General features: G+C 43.7%; 1 protein-coding gene across 10 annotated transcripts in view; it reads left to right on the top strand.

Annotated features, from left to right (window-relative positions):
- Sh3kbp1 (SH3 domain containing kinase binding protein 1) overlaps positions 1–21,793 on the top strand; it is a 344,717-nt gene that overhangs the window by 293,525 nt on the left and 29,399 nt on the right. For all 10 annotated transcript variants that reach the window (XM_028873246.2, XM_028873244.2, XM_028873247.2 and 7 more), the window contains 2 exons: positions 1,623–1,703; positions 4,109–4,268. In XM_028873246.2, the coding sequence (XP_028729079.1) occupies positions 1,623–1,703; positions 4,109–4,268 (241 nt within the window). The remainder of the gene's footprint in view (positions 1–1,622; positions 1,704–4,108; positions 4,269–21,793) is intronic.

The raw sequence follows: 21,793 nt of genomic DNA, 5'->3' as shown, positions 1-21,793 counted from the left end.
GAATCAGTTGGAGCCCAAGGCATTGAACTGAGCAGTTTGAGGCTTGGACAGCCTACAATAAAGTAGGCAGGACCAAGTTCTTGGAGATAGTAGACTTGTCATTAGAAATGAGGCCGTGTGGTAGCATGGTAGACAAATTCCTTTTGAAATCATTTTACCAACATTTGTGATGAATTTCTGCTAGGTAAGGCACAGCAGCATTTCATTTTGTTGCTCTTTTATCCTGAAGTAGCTTGAGAATTGCTTTGTAATGAGGAAATGCATAGATGTTCGTATGTCCGTCATCATCAACTTTCTTTTACCAAAAAGAACCCAGATATGTAAATTATATAAATCAGAAAGTGTTTAATGTACAGTGAGTCATTAAGGGAGTCACATGAAGTATATGTTCAGTGGAATGTTATTTTTTTAACCTCTTGAGGCCTCATAATTCAATACCTAACACCCATCCATGGGGCCAGCCAGGCAGAGTGTTAGGTACTCCTCCAAGTCCATCAGAAGAGTACTATTGAATATTTTGTGCTTTAGCTAGTTCCCAGCACTCTTATATACCTGGAGCCAATTGCACTGATGAGGATATCAGGTGAGGAAGCAGTGGCAGGCCACAAGAGTAGAGAAGAAATGTAAAGTGATGTATTGGGAAATGTGTACTACTTGAAGAATTCACACACAGAGAAAGGATTCAGGGAAAGCCACTTATAACATATCTGCATATTCCTCAAAATTATATTCTAGATCCTATTACTGTATGACAAACCACTCTAAATTCAGTGGTATAAAATAGCACTCTATAGAGCCATAGATTCTGTGGGCAAAGAATGTGAACAGAGCATGACCAAAATGGTTAGTTTCTATTCCATCTGGCCTGGGACAGTGGCTGGGAATGCTGAACTACTTAAGGCTGGAATAGCCACCTGAAAGATGGCTGCTTCACTCACACGTGTTGTTCCCTATGTCAGGAGTGCCTGAGAGACCGAGCTTAGCTGGGGCTGCAGGCCAGAGTATATATGCATGGTTTCTCCAGGATAGTTGACCTCCATACATAGATGCCCAATAGTCCAACAAATAAAGTGTAAGCTAGATGGTCTCATATAGATTAGCCTTGGAAATAGCATGGAATTACTTCAACTGCTGGTCAAAGCATTCACAAGGATGCCCCATTGTGTACAAGGGAAGATAGACCTCACCTTATAATGCAAGGTCTATCAAACAATTCTAGGCCATATTTTTATCTATTACAAGATGGAGTCTAGATCCTTGTAAAACCTGTTCTTATTATGACTCTTTATTTATGTGTTTTAATGAGTAAATTATTTCTACACATTCTGCGTGCCTACTCTATTATATCTTTTGACTTTTAATGTCCAAGGAAACAAGGTTTAAGTATTTAGAAATGATTTATACGTACATACCACCACATGTGGCTATATAAGCCAATTTCATCACATAGGCTAGAAATGAGTTCTGCTATGTTTCTGAACAATTAATATCTGCATATCACTAGCACCCATCTCAGGGACAAAAATCCATTGCCTTTGCTATACTTGATAAATATTTAAATGCAAATGTGTCAACTAAATAGAGAAAACATTTTCTGATTGCAATTAGCTTTTCCCTCCTAGGTACCACAGAGAGAAAACACGAAATTAAAAAGATACCTCCTGAAAGACCAGAAACACTTCCAAACAGAACAGAGGAGAAAGGTATGAGATCAACTCTTCATTAGCATGTCTTGAACAGTAAGCAGTGAAGCTGTCTGTCATGGCACTAGTTCCGATAACCCACACAATTTGCTTTTTCTTTGGAATATGGTGATTACTGGTTTGTTTGGATGGCTTCCAGACATATCATTTTGAAGGAAATATGAGAGAGTAATGTGGCCCTTTATAGGGACAGAGTTTCTCTTCACATCAAAATGAACCAGCCCAGGGTACCCCAAATTTGGTGGTTTGTGAGTTCATCAAGGGCCGTGCACATACCTGATGCTCTCCATCTATTCCCTCCACTTTTCTCGATGTCTTGGGAGGCTGAGGTCATGTACCATTGATAGGTGGTCTTGGCTTGCTGAAATTCCCAGCCAGACAGATGAAAGTTCTTCTCTTTGGTCACTGCTGGGCCCTTGACTCTGGCTAATAGCATTACAGACACATGTTCCTGTTCAAGAATATTGAAGGGGAGGAGGGTGGCATGGTCATACTGGGAAAAGCAACTCAGTTTCCGAGTCTCCAGAGAAAGGTCAGAAATTCCATTGGCAGAGAAGTTTCTTAAAACCTCACGCAGTCAGGTTACAAATGTGTTTGATTCCCATCATTTGGGATGTCTTTCCCAAAGAAATCTGCATGCCATGGAAGGGCTCCTTTTACTAGGTTCCCAAGTTTTGATTGATCACACATTTTTATGGGAAAGTACTATGTTATTATGAACAGGAAGCCAAGCAAATTCCATTTTAAAAAGCAGTTATTTTGAAGTCACAAGAGAAATGCTGTATTAATGAATATAATTATCTGGAGGTGCTCCTTGGTGGCCTCATGAAATTTTATTGTGGAATTTAATATTTCACATCAGCTTGCTGAAAGTTTTGCCAACATTACAAGCTATTAAGGATCTGTGCCTCTTTCTTTCTTGGTAATCAGGTAAAATTTGAGTCATTAGAATCTTATTGTGAAGGCCAAGTCTGTGTTAGAGATCAATGGGAAAAAATTGCTATTCAGTGCATGCCCTATCAACAGCTCTCGGCTAAAAGCATGTGTTGTGAAATAACTAAACACTACCACCACCCTCATGGAAGACCCTACCATCTGCATCCTAGCCAGGCTCTGTGATGAAGACACTTCCCCCTATGCCCCATGCCGGCTAACTTAGAGATGGATGTGTGAGCAGCCATTCTCCTTGGCTGACCATATAGCCACACAGCCCTCCCTCTCCCTCTCACAGAGTCCTTATCCTATGCCACAGTGAGTCAAGGAGGCAGAAGTCCTAAGTCAGAAGCAATGGGGCCTTCAGGGAACCAGCATCTGAGTCTTAGTATCCCTGTGACGTCACCAAAATCCATACCCTGTCATCCTGCAACTTACTGCATTCCTGTCCTTATTCTGTTCCTGATGCACAGCCAGGGAGTTAGCCCTCCTTAATATTTTAGCTTAGCCCCATCGTTTCTGGCCCTAGTGTGTTAGAAAGTGAGCTCTTATCATTTCTGGTTGGGTGTGTTTTCCTTTAGAAATACAGTGAAGATAAGCCCAGGGATGCCTGCACAGTGCCTGAGGAGGCACCTAAAGTTGTTGCTACTTATTTTGAGCTCCCAAACAACATGTTTCATGTCTGTGCTTGCCAATGAAGCACCAGTGTCCTGAGGACTTGCATACAAATAAATATAGGAAGTTTACCTGTGCTTCAATGGGCCACACACATGCAAGTTCAGTCTTTATTAGTAAGATTGTGGGTTAATGCTTTTCACATCATGCCCAAGGATACAGAAGGCAAGGCTAGTTGGGAATGGGACAATTGAAGCTGTCATTGAACACCACCCAGTTTGACTACCAGATCTGGATTTGAGCTCATCTTACTAGACCCTTGACTCCAAAAGTGGGACCCAAAATCTGAGAAGTCCCCCTTTGTCTTCCAGTTCAAAATATGCACAAAGATCCCTGAACAAGCTATTCCCTGAATAGTTTCCTCCCTTATTAGCTGATGATCACAGAGGTTAATCAGGCCCATTCTTTCCCTACACCCAGCAGCAGGTCATGTGGGCCATATGGGAAAACCCATCAACTATCTATGGAGCATCAGTTGTATGCCAGCCCTGTACAAGCTCTTAGGGAGATGTTTGAGCCAGGCATTGAAGGGTAAGTAGGAGCTTGCTCAGGGTCAGTGGCTGAAGGACCAGCATTAGCAAGAGCACAGAAAGAAGGGGACAGGGACTTCTGGCTTTTTCTAAGTTGACTGTGAGTAAGTGGTGCTCTTTGCTAACATCTTTGCTCTCTGAAATGTTAGTGATGTCGTTTTTTTGTTGTTGTTGTTAAAGCAGGGAATAAGCGATCTGCATCTAAATTTTGCCACTGACATGAATTCTGTTTTCTTCATGCTTGTTTCATTGAACAATGACTTAAAGAAAGACCAGAGAGAGAGCCAAAACTGGATTTACAGAAGCCCTCTGTTCCTGCTATCCCACCTAAAAAGCCTCGGCCACCTAAGACTAATTCTCTGAACAGACCTGGTGCATTGCCCCCAAGAAGACCTGAGCGACCAGTGGGTCCACTGACGCACACCAGGTACTGTCATGCTCTCACCAAGGCGGGTAGGCATGGGATGAACATAGGGAACAGGGAGGAAATGGGAATCAAGCTTTGTCTAAAGATTCCAGACACTTCTTTCCAGTCAGGATATGGTTGCAAGGTGTTGGGGAATGCAGTGTGGGTTTCGGGATCAGTAGATGAGAACTGGCTACATATCATGTAGACCCTGCTCATACCCAGGGCATTTTCCTGGGATTTGTTAGGACAGGTCAACTGCCTTGCAGACTGGAGATGCAGGTAGTATATTCTCCTTCATCCCCTAGATGACTGCCCTTTGCACACCTCACTTAAAGCTATGTCTCCTAACCCTCCGCCTATTCTGTGGTCCCTCGAGCTATGCCCTAGGCTCTCTCTTGACTACACAGCTTGGTGTGGAATACATGACAGATCTTCCTAGGGTATGTGTCTCTGAGCTCTAAGACCCTCAAAGACATGCCTGGAAACATGGCGACTTCTTCACTGACAAGTGTGTCATGTCAGTGGCTGTCCAAGACATGTGTTAGTAATATGAAATCAGAGTTGGTACTGTGCATTCCAGAATTACATAGACAAGAAACTATTGAATTCTCTCTGCTAGTTCTTACCTAGAACTTTCTACTATTGCATACATGTTTAATACAAGGTGGTGTGATACATCAGAGCAGGTCAGTGGCCTTGAGATCCTCAGCTGTCTCTGCCAACACACTGAAGTCTGTTCCTACAAGCTGTTTGCATGGTAAGCATTGTATGCGGCTTCTGAGTTCCTGTGTTGAAAGCAGGCAGTCCTTCAGGCTTGAATCTTAGTCCACCTCCAAGGCTGCTTTGTGAGGTTCTGTCTTTCTAACCTACCTCTCATCATCTGTAAATTGAGGGTGATACTGAAATTCACCGATGTTATTCAGATATGTTTATATGCTTATAAAGTAACAGTATTTTCCTTGTCAACTATTAAACTGTGTAAACTGCAGTAAGACAATAGTGTTTACTTAAATTTAAAGAAATTGTGGTAGAGCCCACATAACGTGCAATTTATCATCTTAACTATTTTAAGTGCATGGTTTGAATTAAGTATATTCACATCATTGTGCAATCATTTCTAGAACTTTTCCCCTCTTGTAAAACTGTACCTCTAGTCCCATTAAGCAGCAATTCACCATTGCCCCCTCCCTGTAGCCCTAGAAGCCATTATTCTACTTCCTGTCTCAATGACTTTGACCTTTAGGTACCTCATATAAGTAGAATCAAAGTGCACGGCTGTTTTCACTTTGCACGATGTCCTTCCTCAGTGCTCATCTGTGTTGTCACCTGGCCCATTTACTTACAATAACAAGAGCAACAAACACCCTCCCCGACACTGACCAAACACAGAGTTACTTCATGTCCTAGATGGCTGAGAGATATCAGAAAGCGCTGACATGTCTGTGTCTGGGAGGCTGTCTGCCCAGCCGAGCACAGGGCTCTGGGCATTTCCGGAGCATGTGAGTTAACATTCTGTAGGTGTTGTACCAAGGTTCAGTTGAACCACTGCCTCTGTGAAATGGCCTTTGTGAGAATGAATTGAATCATAACCTCCAGTGTGCTGCTCAGGCCCCTGTGTGTCATACCCTTCTCTTCTGATAGATAGTAAAGAGCTCTTTGCACGTGATGAGGCCACTCAGAAGCCCCAATAACTTGAACAACAGCCACATCAGTGGTGTGCTCATCCCAGAAGCTAACACACCAGAAGGAAAAGGTTATATAAACAGACGCGCTTCTGAAGAGAATCTGAGCTATCCAAACAGAGAGAAGATGTAGGGCAGGAAAGATCACCCATCACTTTATAGCTGGCAAGAGTTCAGCCAAGGCCACATGCTGCCAAATCCTCATGGTCTTCAGGGATTCCACACATTTCAATAAACTCAATAGCATGTTCTAACATATTCCTGATACTTTTGATAATGATCTAATCAAAAGAGAAGTGGTATTCTCACTACCTGCTTGTCTTTGATAGCTACCCTTGACCCTGTGGTTATGGGGTAGATGCAGATTTGCAAGCTAGAGAAAGCTTGTCATCCCAGCTGAACTTGCAAGCCCAGGAGGTCACATTCCCCTCCTGCCTCTGCCTAGCTCTTCTCAGCCTCCAGTTTTCAAATCTACTTGTGATTTAAGAGGGCAGGCTACCAAGGAGGATGTATATAAGGGCTATCTGTATATAAAGTAGTGGGAAGCATAAATTTTTAACACTGCTGTGCCACCTGAATAGCCTGTGAGAAGATGGAGATGCTCTAACCGCTACCCACCCTGTGGCTGCCAAGCCACTACTGAGCAAAGGGGTAAGGAGCTAGAGGGAAAGCTCCAGGTTCTGGCTTAGCCCACTGAAAGGAAGGCATTGACTTCCCTGACTAGAGGCTCTCAGACTTCAGCAGACTCCAGAATCACATAACCAAAACAGGTTGGTGGGACCCATCCCATGCTTCTGACTCAGTAGACCTATAATAGACTTGGGAATTTTCATTTTGTTTTGGTGTTTTTTTTATTTTTGTTTTGCTTTTTGAGACAGAGTCTCATAGCCCAGGCTGTCCTTAAACATGCTTTAGATTCAAGGGTGATGTTGAACTAATCGTCCTGCCTATATCTTCCTAGTGCTGGGATCCCAGGCATGTGCTGCCATGCTTGGCTTATGTGGTGCTAGGAATTGAACCCAGAGCTTTGTGAATACTAGGCAATTAAACTACCAACTAATATTCCCAATCCTGGAATTTGTATTTCTAATAGTTCCCAGGTGCTGCTAATGATGATGATGGTGGAGTCTACACCCCATAACCACTGGTTTAAGTTCTTCCAAGTTGATGTTGGTGCTTTCCCATCCTCTTCTGACCACTGCTCTTGCACCTGCTGATACAGCTTGATCTCTGTGCCAATCAGCATGTCCTCCTCTGGAAGCACTCCCATATCTCTCACTATTGCTCTCTTCTCCAAATGCCTGACACCTCATGTTTAGTGTGATGCTGGGGCCGATACTGTGCCACTTGGGATGCACCCACCCCCGGACTCCTTTATAGGATTTAAAGCAGATCGAGAGCGTGTGTTTTGTCATTGCCACATGCCTTACAGTGTCGAGCATATGGTAGTGGCTCATTTCACAAACACTTGTTGAATGTCATAGTTCCTTAAGTGGGGGTGCCAGTGCTTATATTTCATTCCATTTGCCTCTTCTGTGTGCCTTCCCAGTCTCTATACAAGCTCTTCAGCATGTGTTCCTTACATTCAGAGTAGCTTAGTATGCCATAGATTTTTAAGAGGCAAAAAAGCTAAAGATCAAAGAAAATCTTGCTACCCTTCAGTACCTGATGCACATTATACTTCTTGCTAAGCAATTATATTAGAAAAGTGTGGCATATAGTGGTTTTCAAAGTTGTTTCATTCTGACAAATATTTTGTGGTAGGACTATGCCAACTGTATGCAAGCAGCCCTGTGCCAGTGTCCCTCTGCAGAAAGGGCACCGCGTGCTGCATAAAACAAATCTCTGCCAAGATTTACCTGACCAGATGGCCGCCAGGCTAAGAGATGATTAAGCAAAAGGACACACAGTCCTCATTGGCAGATCTTGCTGGAGAAGGAGGCATTCGAGCTTCAGTTGCTGTGTCCAGACTGGAACTCTTCAGCAACCAGCAAGCTGCCGTCATGTAGCACTTGCAGAAGAGGTCTCCTTCTCTTTTAACAGGAATAAGTATCTCCGAGGAAAGGGCTCTCTGTGGAGGAAGAGCATAGTCTGTGTTTACATGCACATACTGGACAAAAAGCACATCAAGGGCCCACTGTGTGCCAGACACTGTTGTGGATCTTAGGGAGGGTGGAGCTCAAGTGTTCCTGTCTAGTTCTCAGGAGTTCTACTCAGGGACATCAGAAGGCGCCAGCAAAGAAGTTTGTGTCCGGTCTAAACAAGTTGAAGCACACTGTAAGGATGTGACAGTGACTATTGCCCTCCTCAGGTGTTTACATTCCTCAGCACTGGTAAGAATGGTCCTCTAATTTCTATAAAGTGCATATGTAATGTTAATATGAAAAACTACTTCAAAAACCGCCATCAGGGTTAACTTTAAAATGATGCGTGCCAAACGCAGTAGTGACTCACATGTCATCCTAGCACTTGGGAAGTGGAGGTGGGAGCGTCCCGAGTTTCAGGCCAGTCAGGACTATGCAGTGAGACCCTAAAGTAAATGGGGGAATTGCAAAGAAACAGAAAATTTGAATGATGATAGGAAATTTCCCTAGGCCACAAGTGTCTCCTCAGTTGTAGTCTGGACCTTGGGGATCCCTCAGTTCTTATTTCATGGTACATTAAGCTGACTCTGCCCACCCTGGGCAACCTATCCTCTAACAAAGATGCTGGTGATCCAATGACCATTCTGTCTACCCTGTTTTGATACTTGAACATAAGTAGATCTCAGTTAACACACACGCGCCTCTCTCTCTCTCTCTCTCTCTCTCTCTCTCTCTCTCTCTCTCTCTCTCTCTCTCTCCCCCCCCAGTGTGTGTGTGTGTGTGTGTGTGTGTGTGTGTGTGTGTGTGTGTGTGTGTGTGTTAGTTATGTGGGGTTATAGGTTTAATAGTTTCTATTACCAATTTAATAAAAATAGATTCGGAAGTGTCTAAGAGAAGAGAGGCCGAGACTCTGTAGAAGAGCCCACAAGGAAAACAAAAGAAAAAAGAAACTAAGGACATGATGGAGAAAAGCAGGTTGACACAGGCTCTAGAAATTGCCTTGAGTAAAAGACAGAAAACCCGAATCCCGAGGAGCAGAGCAGAGCAGAGCAGGTGTTTGCCCTCAGAGGAAGGGAGGTAGAAGCAAGCCGGTTAGAGGTTAGACAAAAACAGGTTTGTCAGTCCTCAGCAAGTCAGCCACCCTAAGTCACAATCAGTTTTCTTTTTCTTCTCAAGAATGAGGAAGCTAGGGGAGGACTTTTGCTCTGAGTTGAGAGAGAAAGAGAGATCTACTGCTGCCTGCTGCAAGCTCGTGTGCTCTGATGAAGAGAACAGGTGTCTCCTAAGGCGTAGGTGATACACATGGGGTCTCAGGTGAGAGGGAGGGGAGCACTAGTAGGTGTCAGGGGGACGTTAGGGGGAAGTCAGACAAGCCAGGCTGAAGTGGGCAACATTGAGAGCTGAAAGGGGCGTACAGGAGTGTGTGCTGCTTGTCATAGAGATGGACTGCTCTGCAGAGGAATCTAGCCACAGTGCACAGTGTGCAAGGCCATGGTGGTGGGTGGCTACAGGCGACCAAATGAAGATTGTATGCACTAGAGGAGTCAGGGGTAGGAAAAGGCACTGTTAGAGATGGATCGTGGGGGAGGGACGGAGGGACAGGGAGAGGCTTCCGAAGATGACAAGAGAAGAGGGAGAAGGCTAGGGTTCTGTAAGCTAGTGTCCTCCCACATGGATAACACTGTGTTCTGGGCGTTGATGAGTCTGTGATAAACACTTAGCAGTTTGTTAGCAGATAGTGTGCACTCCAGAGGATAGGACTTCTGAAAGATGGTGAGAGGTATGATCTTGCTCTGCTCAGATCTCCCAGAAGATGCTCTCCATTGGCTTGGGATGTGAAAGAGAAGTGATGTTAGGAGCTGGCCATGGGGTTGTGAGCAGGGGGCCTCCTGACCCCCCAAACCTGTGTTACTTTGTTGCTGTTGCCAAATATCTGACCATAACAGAGTAAGACAGGAAGAACTTATTTTGACTCATGGTCTCATAGGGTTAGTTCATGATTGTTTGGGGCCATGTGCTCAGACAGAACATTGGAGCAACAGGAGCGTGGAAAGAGAGAGCTGTTCACTTCATAGTAGACAGGAAGCAGAAAGACAGGAGGAGGCTGAGAATATGAAATAACCTCCACAGGCACACCTTCAGTGACCTATTTCCTCTAGGTAGATTCCATCTTCTAATGTGACCACAGCATGACCAAAATAGCAATGTCAGGTAGGGACCTGATCAACGCATGAGCCTGCGGGGTACATGGCATACTCAAATCGTAACACTCTGTTCTTCCTGTGAAGGACCAGAAGCTTTGCTGAGAGGATTGTAGCACAAGATAGAGCAGTGCAGTGGAGTTGCATCTTCCCCTACTTATAGTGATTGCAGGAGCATAAGTGATTGATGGGCTTTGAGACATTTTCAGTTGAGGCAAACGTTAAGTAAACATTTATGTACCAGAGGTAAACTGAGTGCTTAGAGGATGGTAGTTATATCTCTTGAGACAGACTTAACCATCACAAAGGGTTTTTTTTTTGTCAGATCAACTAAGGCATCCTGGTTGCTTATGCACCTGGGTTACAACTTGGCAGGGAATAACTTCTAGGTACTGATTGGTATGGGGTGTATAGCCTCTGTGTCTACGAAGGGAAAGCATCAAGAAGACCCTTTTTGGTATAAGTGAACCAATAGGTATAAGTGAATCTACCTATTGGTTAAGAAGAAAGACTAGTGAGTGAGGACCTGGAAGAGTTCTGTGCATTGGCCTGCAAGATGTGCACCAGGATGCTTAGGTCATCATTTGGACTTCGAATCACTTAAGAGCTTTCCTTTGAAAATTTGTAACGATGCCTTACATAGCTCTTTTACTACTTTCCTTCTTTTCTACAAGTTGGGATGAAGGCATATCTCTTACAATTTTATTTTTCAGTTAATTTTAATTATGTGTCTGCATGTGTGTTTGTGGGGGTGGGTATGCTGGCTAGTTTTATGTCAATGTGACACAAACTAGAATCACTTGAAAACAGGGAACCTAAATGGAGAAAATGTTCCCACCAGACTGGCCTGTGGCACATTTTCTTGTTTGATGATGGAGGCGGGAGGACCAGCTTTCTGTGCACTGTGCCACCCCTGGCAATTAGTCCTAGGTGGTACAAGAAAGGGAGATGAACAAGCCGTGGGGAGCAAACCAGTCAGCAGCACTCCTCTACAGCTTCTGCTTCAGTTTTTGTGGCCAGGCTCCTGCTCCGATGTCCCTGAAAGACGTACTAAAAGCTGTAAGAGGAACTAGACCCTTTCCTCGCCAAGTTCCTGTGGTGAGGTATGGAGAGGGGTTTTTATTTTTTATTTTTTTTTATTTTTATTTTTATTTTTATTTATTTATTTTTTTTTTTTTTTGGTTTTTCGAGACAGGGTTTCTCTGTGTAGCTTTGCGCCTTTCCTGGAGCTCACTTGGTAGCCCAGGCTGGCCTCGAACTCACAGAGATCCACCTGCCTCTGCCTCCCGAGTGCTGGGATTAAAGGCATGCGCCACCACCGCCCGGCCTTTTATTTTTAATTGTATGTGTATGAGCGTTTTGCCTGCACATATGTCTGTGCACCATGTGTGTGCAATGACTACAGAAGCCAGAAGAGGGCGTTGGATCCCCTGGGACTGAAGTTACAGAACGTTGTCATCCTCACTATGGGTGCTGGGATTGGACCCCAGGTGCTCTAGTGCTCTTAACTTCGAAACCATCTCTCCAGCTTTGTGTAGAGAGTTTAAACAAGCCGCTGTATGTTAGACCCTAACGCCTAGCATGAAAACTTCAGAGAGATCACCAGATCTGTTTGCATTTTCCCCTCCCTTGAATGACTTCAATGGAAGAGTTTTCCCATATAGTGGGAAGCAGGTCATGTTCTGGAACCGCTGAGGAGGTCGAAACGTGTACCTCCATGGACAGCAGATCAGAAGGCCCCGAGGGAGTAGAGGCACACATAACATCCCCTAGAAACAGTGACAGTGTCGGGAGGAGGAGGCTGGGAATGGAGGGAGGACAGTGAATGCCTGATGCGGAGGAGTGCCAGCAGGTTCAAGGGAAGCCTCTCACTCTGTGGGTGTGTCTACATTATGTGCTGAGCAAATTTCATTTGTATATGCACTCGTCTCTCCTTCCACCCACACACACAGTGAAATTTATTTGCTGTAGCAAAATCCAGCAATAGTGACAGGGTTTAGCCCTGACTGGGCCACATTGATTTTCCTGCCACTAGGTGGCCAGAATCGGGCAGTGAAACACTGGAGGCCTCCGCACCTCACAGTGCCTTTGGTTTCTGGCCTGCTTTTCCTACAGCTCCTTTCTTTTCAATGCTCTTCCTCTAAGTGGCACCCTACAAACTGTCCTCACAGTTGCACAGTCCTGACACTGACAAGGAGCTGGCCCCTTGCTTGCTTTCGAAACACCAAGATGGGGAATTAGAGATGAAATCTGCTGCTGACATCATTCTTTTGCCCTTCTGGGCTTGCTGGGCTCTGGAGGGAGGCCTGCTTCCATGTCCTTACAGAGTCTGGACAAAGAATAGAGATTAGGAGAGAAATTGAGTGAGAAATGTCCTATCACTTTCCAGCATGCCTTCACCTTCTATAAAGAGCAGAGCTTGTGTTCATCTGGGTGAAGACATGCATTGCAAGGAGAGAGATGCCAGGGAAATCACTCTGGTTCTTGGTTCTTGTGTCCTTGGCATTACTTGGGCTGTCCCATAATTCACTGGGACTACTTTTTCAATCCTAAAGTCTGCTATGCCTGGGACATGTTTTGTCTATAAGATGGTTATGTGGAGACTCCAAGATCTCAGCATGGCATTTTTCTGGGAAAGAACAGAAAGCCCTTTCAAGTAATGAATAATGATGGAAGGGCCCGCCTCCAGGGCTTGCTATATTGTGGGGCAGAATGCTCCTGAAGGATGCACTCCACATTTTCTGTCTTCATACATGTTGTAAGTCCCCTTTCAGTTACTAATCTAAAAGAAAAATCCCATGAAGAGTAAAATATGTGAATGTGGAGGCTCCTTTGTATTATTGCCATCTCAAGTACAATAGAAAAAGACAAAGCTAAGCATCAGTCTCCCATCTGGTTCCTGCTCTGCTATCAATCAGCTTCCTGACCTTGTACACACCCATTCCACCCTCTGAGCACACAGGACCTACAAGCAGAGGCCTATCACAAAGTGGGAAATTGAGCTGGGTGGTCCCTGCCCAACATTCCCAGTCAAAGCTGATGTCTGAGATATTAACCAGGTATCCAGGAGGGTTGGCAAAATGAGTTCACCTGCCATCCCAGCTTGCTTTCTATTGCTATGATATAACACTGAACAAAGTCAAGTTGAAGAAGAAAGGGTTTATTTGCCTTAAAGGTTACAGTTCACGAAGAAAGGAAGCCAAGGCAGAACCTGAAGGCAAAGACCATTGTTGCAGAGACCATGGAGAATTGCTGCTTACTGGCTTGCTTCCCATGGCTTGCTCATCTTCCTTTCTATAGAATCCAGGACTACCTGCCCACAGGTGGCACTACCTATAGTGAGCTGCCCCCCCCCCAACTCCAATCAATCATTAATCAAGGAAATGCCTCCACAGATTTGCCTTTAGGCCAATCTGATGAAGGCAATTCCTTGGTTGAGATTCCCTCTTCCCAGATATGTCTAGGTTTGTGTCAAGTTGAGATAAACCAACCAGTGCATTGCCCTTAGCTTTTGCATCTTGGGAGTATCACTGGATTGCGAAGTTATTGGGATGAGCAAGGAGTTTCTCTGTGTTTTGCACTACAAAGAGATAATGAGTAAGATTGCCTGGTTGGGAGAATGAAAGAAGACAGAGCAATGCAAACGCAAACACTTTCTCTGTGATCTCCCTTTTGACATGTGTAACCATTCTATGAAGGTAGAATGAGAGGTGGTGACAACTAGCAGACTCATCCTGTGTGCCTTAATGGTTGCCCGCACATGGGAACTAGGGCTTGTAACATTTTCTTTTCCATTGCTTCTCAACTCTGCCCCTACCCCTTGCTTTTTTTTAGACATCTAAAGCTGAAAGATTTGCATTATGTAGCACATCATTTTGAGGGAAAGGGGCTGCTAATGAAATCACCATATAGACTTGGAATCTTATTCTGTAGGAGTTGCTCTTGCTTGCATCATCCCCATGTAGCTCCAAAAGATTGGTGGCTGCTTGGTTTTCTGTCATGATGCTGGTAGTGCTATCATAAATTTGTTAGTGTGCTTCCTTTGGCTCCTCGCATACTTCAACACCGTTTCCATCCCACATGTCTTGGCTTAACTGTCCCAGCTTGAGCTAAATTAGGCCATGCCACTGGCTGAGTTCATGTTCTCAAGGGTTGCACAGTGTTGTGTGTCTTCCACATTCTTCTCTATGTGTGAACCCTGTGTTGTCTGTCTCAAGTCCAAGTGGGATGAAGGGGTCACACTGGATGCATGTTTTTTGTTGTTGTTGTTGTTGTTGTTTATTGGCACTTCTTTAACTTGGGAAGCAAAAATTATTTACCCAGCTGGAAGTGAGCTAGTGTAACACACAGCCTGGTATCAATCGCCAGAAGATCCTCTGCCTGGAAGGCCAAGCAGCTGAATAATAAAGCAGCTTCAGTGGAGACAAGAAATCCAGAAGTTCAAGGTCATTCTTGGCTATATAGAAAGTTCTAGACCAACCTGGGATACATGAAATCCTGTGTCTAAATAAATTAATGAATGAGTGAATAAACAAGTCAGCTTAAAGAAGTGATCTTGGGTAAGTGCACTTTAACAGTCAGGCGGATCTCTGTGATTTGACTTGCCAAAGCTCTGTCTTGATGCAATTAGACTTAGTAAGTTCATATCTAGAGCCTGTCACTTGAATGCTTTTGTGACTTCATTAGCAAATGACTTAGCCTCACTTAGCCTCAGTTTCTTTCACTCTATAATGAAAAGCAAGATGTCGTGGGGCAGTTCCTCAGGAATCAGACTGTGCCAGCAGAATGGGAGGAGGTGTTATAGGGCTCCATGCCCATAGAAGCAGGAGTGGGCAGAGGGTAAGTTAATTTGTGATGGTAGGTCAACAAGCACCTCTGAGATCCACAAGGAGCTTTGTAGCTAGAATTGTCCAGTTGAGTTTTCCCATGTCGGCTAAGGAGGCTCTCTGCAGCCAAGACTTTCTCTAGAGGGATTGAAAACTGGAAGCTGCCGCATTCTTAGTAGTGGAGTTGACCACCCTACCTCTGCAAGGGATCCCCCAGGGCATAGTGAATAGCTCCATGGGAGATTGTGAGGGTGGAGTACTCCATACATGAAGGACTTTAGCGCAGTACCTAATGGGCGATGGTCCTTGAGCAAGCAGTAGCTGCTGCTGTTATTTTCATGGGATCTTAGGATCTATTTCTCCCTGTTGGGACTGTTCAGACCCTTTTCTGTGATTTAGCTTCCTTGTTCAGGAAAGCAAGGGGAATTCTATGATGTCTAGTTACCCATCATGCAAGTGTCAAACTAAAACTTCTAAGAGAAAATATGTGGAAACAGAATCACTTTGATTTCAAATTTACACTTCTTTATTTAGTTTCATATTTCTTTTTATTTTTATTAGTCCTTTGAGAATTTTGTACAGTGTGTTTTGATTATATTCACTTCCCTCATCAACTCCTCTCAGATCCACCTCTTTTCTCTATCCACCAAATTTTGTGCCCTGTGTTTTTTTTAAATACATTAAGTCCATTTTGTGGTGCTAGCAGAGGCCACACTCTTAGAGAAAACTGACTCTTCCTCTCCCAGAAGCTATCTCATGCCAATAGCTGCACAGCTAGGGTTAGGTCTTCATGTCCACCTACCCCTCCTTGCTGGGATTTGGTTTGACTTGAGTTTTGTGCATAGTATCACAACAGCTGTGAATTCGCATGTGTACCTGCTCTGCTATGCCAGGAAAACAGTTTCCTTGTACTCATCCACCACCTCTGGCTCTCACAATCTTTCTGTACCCTCTTCCACAATGATCCCTTAGAAGGAGGGAGTGTGAGTCTGGGCAGCCTTGTTCCTGCTGTCTTTGGATAGATGGTGCTATTCATAGCCAGCCTTCTCCTGTGTTCTTTTTATTTTAATTGTTGTGGGTATAGAAACCCAACAGAGGAAAAACTCTGGCAGGAGCCAGTAAATGATGAAAGGATGAGCTCTTTTCTCTTCTTTAGAGTTCAATAACATCCTTTCTGGAAAAAAATGGTAGCCTTGTAGTGAAGAGACTGTGGTAGAATGGAGACCATCAAGAGCTGCATCCTCATTGGGTATTATCCACTATAGACATGTGCTTCAGTAAATTTCAGAAATTCTGCTATTTTTCAGAACTGAAATTCATTAGCATTGTTGTAAAGAGGCTATAAATATAGTGAAAGGCATTTACAAATAGACATTGTAAAATGCTTACACACCCACAGTCTGAACACTGTCAAAACACCAGCTGCAGCTTCCCTACTTGGAAGGATCAGAACTTTTTTTAAACTACACCTACTGTGTTTTCAAAATAGGCTTGCTTCTAGCTCTACATAGAAGAGCATTTCAACTGAAACCTGTGTCTAGCTCTTGGCATGAGAGAGCAGAGAGCTCAGTTAGAGAGAAGAGCCAATATCCCAGCCTCCTTATACTAGTGTGGCCCATGTTCTAGAATCTAGGGGAGAGTCACTTGGCAATGGTTAGTTCCTACTTCTTCAGGGTGCTTCCTCCTGCTTCAGCCTGTAGAGCCTTCAGATGAGTCCCAGAAGCATGGAACTATCCCTTGGGTAGAAGCCCTCCCTGGCATGGGGTCACTACAGGTCACACCAAATGCCATTCGATAGGAAGCCACCCTGACAACTGAAATATAATATTATTTTTTCTTTTATCAAATGCCATCAGAACAGAGGTCCTAAAATTAGGGCTGGAGCCTCTAGTAGCCATGTTATTTACGATTGTATTTTTCATTTGTATTATGCTCTGTATTTATAGCAGTTGTGAACCCAAAATACCCTTTACAGCTAAAGTTCTCCATTGATGCCTCTCGTGCTGGAATGTGTTCCATTCTTTGGGCCTAATGCTGTATTCATTTGCTCAGGCTATCATAACAAACGACCACAGGCTGAGTAGTGTAAACAACAGACATTTAGCTTATCATAGTTATAGAAGAAAAGATTCTCTTCTGCATGACCTGGAGAGCTGGCTTAAGACCACTTGCTGCTCTTCCAAAGGACCTAAGTTTAAATCCAAGCACTCAAGTCAGACAGTTTAGAACTGCCTGTCACTCTAGCTCCAGGAACTCTAACACCCTCTTCTGGCCTCTATGGGCACCCCCATACACCCAGAAGCCACTCTCACAAATATACACACATACACATATAGTACAAAGAAATAGTTTTAAAATTCTCTTTTGCAGAATAAGTAGGGATCACTAGGTATACACATAAGTATCAAATATTGTGACAAGAACAGGAAGAGAGGGGTGCTGTGAAAGAACCAAGAGAAAAAGAAACAAGAACTGAGTCTTTGAATGCTAAAGGGTGAGTTACGTTTGCTCTAGTAGAGAAGGAAGAGACATCATTCTAAACCTTGATGGAGACGTGGAGATTTGGAGGCCTAGGAGAGGACAAAAGTCTGAGAATTTGAGAACAACTGGTTTTGATTGGTAATAATGTGATAAGAAATGTTATACCTTTCTGTCAAAAATACTTTTAAGAGTAAAAGGCTAAAAGCCTGGGGTGATTGCTTATGCAGTAAAGTGCCTGCTGTGCAAGCAAAAGGGCCTGAATTCAGATCCCCAGCACCCATGGAAAACCTGAGCGGTGCTGGACACATTTGTAACCCCGCTGCTAGGCAGACAGAAACAGGTGAATCTCTGGAGCCAACCAGTCTAGGTGAATTGATGAGCTCCAGGTTCAGTGTGAGGTGCTGGGCATGGTAATACATACCTTTAATCCTAGCATTCAGGAGGCAGGGACAAGTACTTCTCTGTGAGTTCGAGGCCAGCCAGGGCTACATAGTGTGACCCTGTCTCCAAGTAAATATATGAATGAATAAATAGATAAACAAACAGAGGGTGATCAGGGAGGATACCCAGTATCAGCCTCTGGCCTCCACAGGCACATGAATGCATACCACAAACACTCAAATGCATGCATACATGCCCCACACAAATATGTAAAATAAACTAAAAGGCTAAAACACTATATCCGAAAGAAAAACAAATACATGTAAAAGAATAAAATAGTTGAGTCATACAATAACAGGGAAATAAGAGTAGAACAGTAGCAAGATATCCTGAGCACAATAATGGGCAATGGAGTCATTCTAGCCCTTGAAATAGGCTCTCATTTGATAAGAGCCTTCCAGCTGTTAACTCAAAGAAGTCCACAGCAGCTCCAAGATTGACAGTAACTGAGATACATCATGAAACCACGTGTTCTTAAGCAGCCAAGTTTTGAGGAACATGTGATTAATTCAGAAGCAAACCTCCTCCTCCTCACCAACAGCCCCTCTGATGTGCTCTTCAGCTACCCACCAGGATGTCAAACCATCCTGCCTTTTGATGGCTTTCAGAAGCTTCCCTTCCAGAATACCAAAAGCCAAGCACACTCAAATCCTTCAAATACAGTAGTATAATATTTGTATATAGCGTATTCAGTGCTCCTCTGTACTTTGAATCACCTTTATTACTTATAATAATGCTTCAGTGTAAAAATCATGCTATGATGTTACACTGTACTCTTTAAGGAATGCTCACAAGAAAAATCTGTGATCAACATGTAACTTTCCCCTAAGTATTTTCATTTATTTTTATTTTAAACTTTTTTAAACTGTGTACCTGCAAACCAGAATATGTGCCTGCTTGCATGCCTGAAGGAGACTAGAAGATGGTGTCAGATTCCCTGGTGCTTGTGTCACAGATGGTCATGAGCCATCCAGCATGGGTGCTGGGGATTGAACTCAGGTCTTCTGCCAGAGCAATACAATCTCTTAACCATCTTTCCAGCCCCCTCATTTTTTTTTAAAAGTACAGCTCTATTTATTGCAGTAGTATCCATTGAACTCAGGACTTCATATGTGCTAGGCAAGAACTCTACTGTAACACTATATCCCCGGCACAAACGTTTTTATTTTTCATTGGAAAATAGTTCACTGTATGCATTTGTAGGTATAGTGTGCCATTTCAATACACACATATAGTGCATGTTGATCCTATCAGGATAATTCGCATATCTTTCACCTCAGATATTTATTCTTTCTTAATGTTGGGCATATTCAAAACCCTACTAGCTGTTTTGAAATATTTAATCTATTGCTGCTGACCACAGTTTCTAGTCATCCTATAGAGCATTGCAAGTTATTCCTATGTCTATCTGTGGCCCTTGATTTGTTAATTATCTTCCTATTTCTCTTTTCTCTATAGCCTCACCGGGCTTTGGTAATCACTGTTCAGTTTTCTGTTTCTTTGAAATTGGTGTTAAATTTTCTTCTTTTAAAAATATTTCTGTGGGGGTGTGTCGAGGTCAAAGGTCAGTTTTATGGAGTTGGTTTTTACTTCCACGTTTATGTGGTTTCCAGGGATTGAGCTCAGGTTACTAGGATTTCAAGTGCCTTTTACCCACTGACCCATCTTTCAGCACCTATGTTTGTTTGTTTGTTTCCCCAGAGGCAGGGAGCTCTCACTATGTAGCCAGGCTGTACTAAATTTTGTAATCTTCCTGCTTCAATTATGTATCCTTGGCTGATCTCAGGCTTGTAATCCTCCTGCCTCCACCTCTAAGGTACTGAAATTATAGGCATGCACTACTTACTATTGCCAGCTAAGTTTATTTTTCTTTTTGGTACTAGTAATTCTAAGCAGTGTAAGGTGACACATCACTGTGGTTGTGATGGACATTACTCTGATTATTAGTGATGCTGAACCAGTTTTTATGTACCTATTGTCTGTCCATGTGTAGATCCTCTTTTGAGAAACACCTAACTCTGGTCATTGTAATTTTAGTATTGAATTGTACAATCCACAGTTAGTTGAATCTGTGTGTGTAGAACTTGTGGAAAGTTGACTTTGATGTTGATTCATGGAAGTTACCTTCAAATGAGTTGATGCTGAGGCTCACATATCAGAAGTTTTTAAATACCCCCTGCCCCCACACACACACACATCCTACCACACCAAATGGCTTGGTATCTGCCTGAGGCAGTGATTGAGGGCTCTGAATTTTGGTTGATGGGTATAGAAAGAGTCTGAGATGGACCCTAGCTTGGGGACTCCAAAGCCTTAGGATGTTGGATGAGATAGTAAAAAAAAGGCCCAGCCCATCTGTGAAACTATTTCCCCTCCCAAGCTTTACAGTAGATCATATTCTTCCTGGACTTCTGTTTCAACCTAGCTGTGAATGATCCAGCAAATTTCATAATGCGCATATATATATATATTGGTTTTTCGCTGGAGTTATCTCCAGTCCCACTCAGGCCCGCAGCCACTCAGACCCAAATAAAGATGCAGACGTTTATATTATTTAAACTGTTTGGCCTAATGGCTCAGGCTTCTTGTTATCCAGTTTTTATATCTTAAATTAACCCATTTTTATCAATCTATAAGTTGCCACATGGCTTGTGGCTTACCGGTATTTTTATATCATGCTTCCTCTGTCTCTGGCTGGTGACTCCTGACTCAGCCTTCCTGTTCCCAGATTTCTCTTCTCTGTTTACCTACACTATACTTCCTGCCTGGCTACTGGCCAATCAGTGTTTTATTTATCAATCAATCAGAGCAACACATTCACAGCATCCCCAGCAGGGTTTCTCTGTGTAACAGCTCTGGCTGTCCTGGAACTCACTTCGTAGACCAGACTGGCCTCAAACTCACAGAGATCTGCCTGCCTCTGCCTCTCAAGTGCTGGGATTTAAGGCATGCGCCACCACCCGGCTCATAATGCACATTCTAGAACAGGCTTTATGACATGTTACACTTAGTGAAGGCCCAGCAGAAGAGGGAATAGGATACCAGTACTTACCTATCTGTCCCCTAGTGAGAAATATGTGAAAGAGTTGGGCGTTTCCTTGAGACAAGAGAGGTATACCTCCTTCTGAGAGTCCTTCTCCATAGACCTGCTGACATGCCAATGTGTATTAGAGAATTCTCCTGAGGCTTCACTCCTAGAAGAAGATGTTTGCTGAGAGAAAGCAAATCAGTCTTCTCCAGGGATGAGCCCCCTGATAAGTTAGCCAATCCCAGGAGTTCAGCCCTAAGCACATATAAACAATACTGAATGATTTCGGCAGCTTGTATTTAGAAGCTTACACGTACACACAAAGGCACACAGACATACATACATAGCCCAGTACATCCTGGCCCATGCTAATCTTGCCAGTTTGTCTCCTCTGGCTTCTCTCTGGGGACTTTAGCTTTCGTCCTGGGACCCTTGGTCATGTGGATATACCCTCATATGCACTTGCTTCTCTGCTCAGTCCTACCCTCCTCTCCTTTTTTCCTGTCCTCTTCCTTTCCCTTTCCTGTTTCTATGCCCCCTTCCAGCCAGCCATCACTGTCTTTGCTGAGTTCAGCTGGCTCACAGACGTCTAAGGAATTCTGTCTCAATCCTCCTATCGTACCTTAGGAGCATTGCAATTACAGATGTGTACTACTGGGTCTGGCATTATGTGGGTTTGTAAATTTCGAACTCAGGCCCCCGGGCTTGTGTGGTAAGAGCTTTAACTCACTGAGCCATCTTCCCAGGGTACAGTCCTGCCTCTTATGAAGTATGTCTTTTTATTTCCCCAAGGCCCACGT

This window comes from Peromyscus leucopus, chromosome X (genome assembly GCF_004664715.2).
Source record: "Peromyscus leucopus breed LL Stock chromosome X, UCI_PerLeu_2.1, whole genome shotgun sequence".
NCBI classification, from domain to species: Eukaryota; Metazoa; Chordata; class Mammalia; order Rodentia; family Cricetidae; genus Peromyscus; species Peromyscus leucopus.
Note: the sequence above shows the minus strand (reverse complement) of the source record. Positions and strands in the feature narration are given on the sequence as shown.